This window comes from Dufourea novaeangliae, unplaced genomic scaffold (assembly GCF_001272555.1).
Source record: "Dufourea novaeangliae isolate 0120121106 unplaced genomic scaffold, ASM127255v1 scaffold103, whole genome shotgun sequence".
Taxonomy (NCBI): Eukaryota; Metazoa; Arthropoda; class Insecta; order Hymenoptera; family Halictidae; genus Dufourea; species Dufourea novaeangliae.
Genome location: NW_015373979.1, coordinates 585511 through 588281, shown reverse-complemented (window position 1 = coordinate 588281; position 2771 = coordinate 585511). Strand labels below are relative to the sequence as shown.

The 2771-nt window shown below is 44.6% G+C and overlaps 1 protein-coding gene across 1 annotated transcript; it reads left to right on the top strand.

The window, feature by feature from the left end:
• The first annotated feature begins 708 nt into the window (after window positions 1–708).
• Window positions 709–1953, top strand: LOC107187113. The gene has a single exon (XM_015575121.1). The coding sequence runs from the start codon at window positions 709–711 to the stop codon at window positions 1951–1953; it is 1245 nt and encodes a 414-aa protein (XP_015430607.1).
• Window positions 1954–2771: the final 818 nt, after the last annotated feature.

Here is a 2771-nt window from a genome sequence, read left to right as displayed (position 1 = left end):
TATTAAAGAATATGTCTTTCCGATACACCCATTACACGATAAGCAACATGCTTTTCGAACAGGACATTCAGTCGAAACAGCATTGCACAATGTTACATTGGCAATAGAGACATCTTAGACTGAGGATGTGGATACACAATATGCTGACCAAAAGAAGGTTAGTGGCGACAAGAGGGGGACATTCAGTTTCAGGTTATGTAAACAGAGGCTGCCCTCAAGGTGGGATACTATCCCCATTGTTATGGTGCTTGGCGGTAAATTCACTGCTACAAGCATTAGAAGGTTGCGGTGTTGTCATATCGGCGTACGCAGACGACGTGGTGTTCTTGGCTATAAGCAATGATATTCAGGAAGCCTACGATAAGGCACAAGAAGCACTGGAAATTCTAAAAATCTGGTGCGACAGTACAGGCTTATCGGTAAACCCGGATAAGCTGGAGGTGGTGCGATTTACCAAACGAATCAAGATACCAGCTACGGAACCGTTGAAATACGAAGGTAAAGATCTAAAATTGGTAGATGAAGTAAAGTTTTTAGGGGTGGTATTCACCAAGAAACTCCTGTGGAGAAGGCAACAATCTCTATATGGTAAGTAGAGCCATAGGTGGTACATGGGGATTCTCCCCCAGAATAACGAGATGGATATATAGATCCATAGTGGTGCCAAGGGTAACACACGGGGCCATAGCGTGGTGGCAGGCGGCAAAAATGACGACGGTAAGGAACAAACTGAACAGTCTCCAGGGGCTGGCACATAGGAGAACTTTGGGCTCGCTCAGTACCACTCCGTTGGTAGCGATGGAGGTACTAACAAATACGACCCCATTAGACACAACTATTATAGACATAGCAATCAGGACGGCACACAGACTCAAATGTTGGAACAGTTGGACGGAGAACAATTACGGTCATGCATCAATTATAATGAACGAGGCAAATGCGGAAATGAATGACTGGATGAAAATGGATCAGGATAGAAGTGCCCCTAGTATGGTGCCGCAGCGATCTTTTCAGGTTAAAATACCCACCAGAGAACAATGGAGACAGGACGAGGTACTATCAAGAAACCAGATTGAGTGGTATACAGACGGTTCAAACAGAAACGGATTAGCAGGAGCAGGGTGGACAAATGGGACCACGGAAAGGCATTACGCAAGCCTGGGCAGGAACGTGACGGTCTTCCAAGCGGAAGCCTATGCGATAACGAGATGCGCAAGACTTCTCATGGATAAAGGTACGTGTAGTAAAGATATACGTATTTTTACAGACAGCCAGGCGGTGTTGCTGAGTGTTCAAAAACTTATGCATACATCGGTAACGGCAAGAAGGTGCAAGGAGCATCTCAACGAACTGGCATCCAGAGGTAACAAGGTTACACTGTGCTGGGTGCCAGGTCACAAAGGTATCGCAGGAAATGAGCTAGCGGACAAATTGGCTAACATGGGTTCGGGAAGAGCCCCGCCGGAAGGAGTACCCAGGCAGGTACCGCTACCAGAAGCGGCGTTTGCCCTGGGTAGGAGAAGATGGAGTATGGAGCAAAGAAAGAGGAGATGGGATTCCACTGTAGGTTGTAGAGTGGCCAAGAAAATGATAGGACCGGATCCTATATACAAAAATTGGAGGGACCTAATGGACCTCCCACGCGAGGACACACGGAGAGTCGCGGGACTTTTGACGGGACACGCGATTTTAAATCATCATCTCACACGGATGGGGGAATTGCAGGATGAACACTGCGAATTCTGCGACGAATATATAGCCGAATCGGCTGAACATATCCTGACGAGTTGCCAAGGATTAATGGAACCTCGCTTCAAGAGGTTCAGGAAAGCAATTCTGGATGAAGAGGATGTGCAACAACTAACAATAAAAGGAATCCAGAAATTTGCGCAGGATGTGGATAGAACTAGGCCAAGGAATGAGGACGAGGAAGAAGAGGAGGAAGTCTGGTAAGAAGAAAGTTAAAGGAGGGAATCCGGGACGCGTATGGGAGGACGGGAAGGGAGGCAAGGCAAAAGGATGTATCAGGGAGGGGGGAAGGGGAGGGGATAGTTAATTCTTTTTCTTTCAGTCCAATACAGGCATTAGGAAATTATACACAAAACTAATACAATGGTCTTAGAGGGAATACAGGAATAAGAGCGTAAAGGGAATGCACGTAAGGACCAAAAACATTAAGACGAAATAAGATAAAAACGCACACACGAAGGAAGGAGGGACGCCGCAATTTAGTATTTAAGCGCAATATTATGTAACACGGCATCGGCAAGGAAATGTACATATCAATAATAAATACTTATGTAAACAGCGTAATATGAGTTATGAATAACCATAATGGGGGAACTAGGAAGCTAAGCACAGATAGGGCGAATAAAAAGGGGGGAGGGAGTTACAACGTGGGGACAATAGCGTAGGTAGCAATTAAGTAAGAACAACAGATATACAACAGAAAGGGAGGAAGGAACATAAAACGGGGAAGGAATTGTACCCTCCCTAGATTCCCACTCTATAAGCCAGTAGGAAGTTTAGGACATAGTAATAAAGGAAGTAGGAGGGGGGGGATACAAATAAATAAAGAGGCGTGTCAAAACCAAACTTAAAGATATAAAAAAAAAAAAACAACAACAATAACAACAACATACAATGGGATACATAGACCACATATATGAAACGCCTAAGTCTAAGAAACCCCGCGGAGGGAGAAAGAGAAGGTAATAACAACATGCAAAACTATACGATGAAAGGATAATAAAGAAATATATATATTTATA

Excerpts from the sequence above, each read along its gene's own strand:
- LOC107187113 (XM_015575121.1), top strand. The coding sequence starts at position 709 with ATGACGACGGTAAGGAACAAACTGAACAGTCTCCAGGGGCTGGCACAT.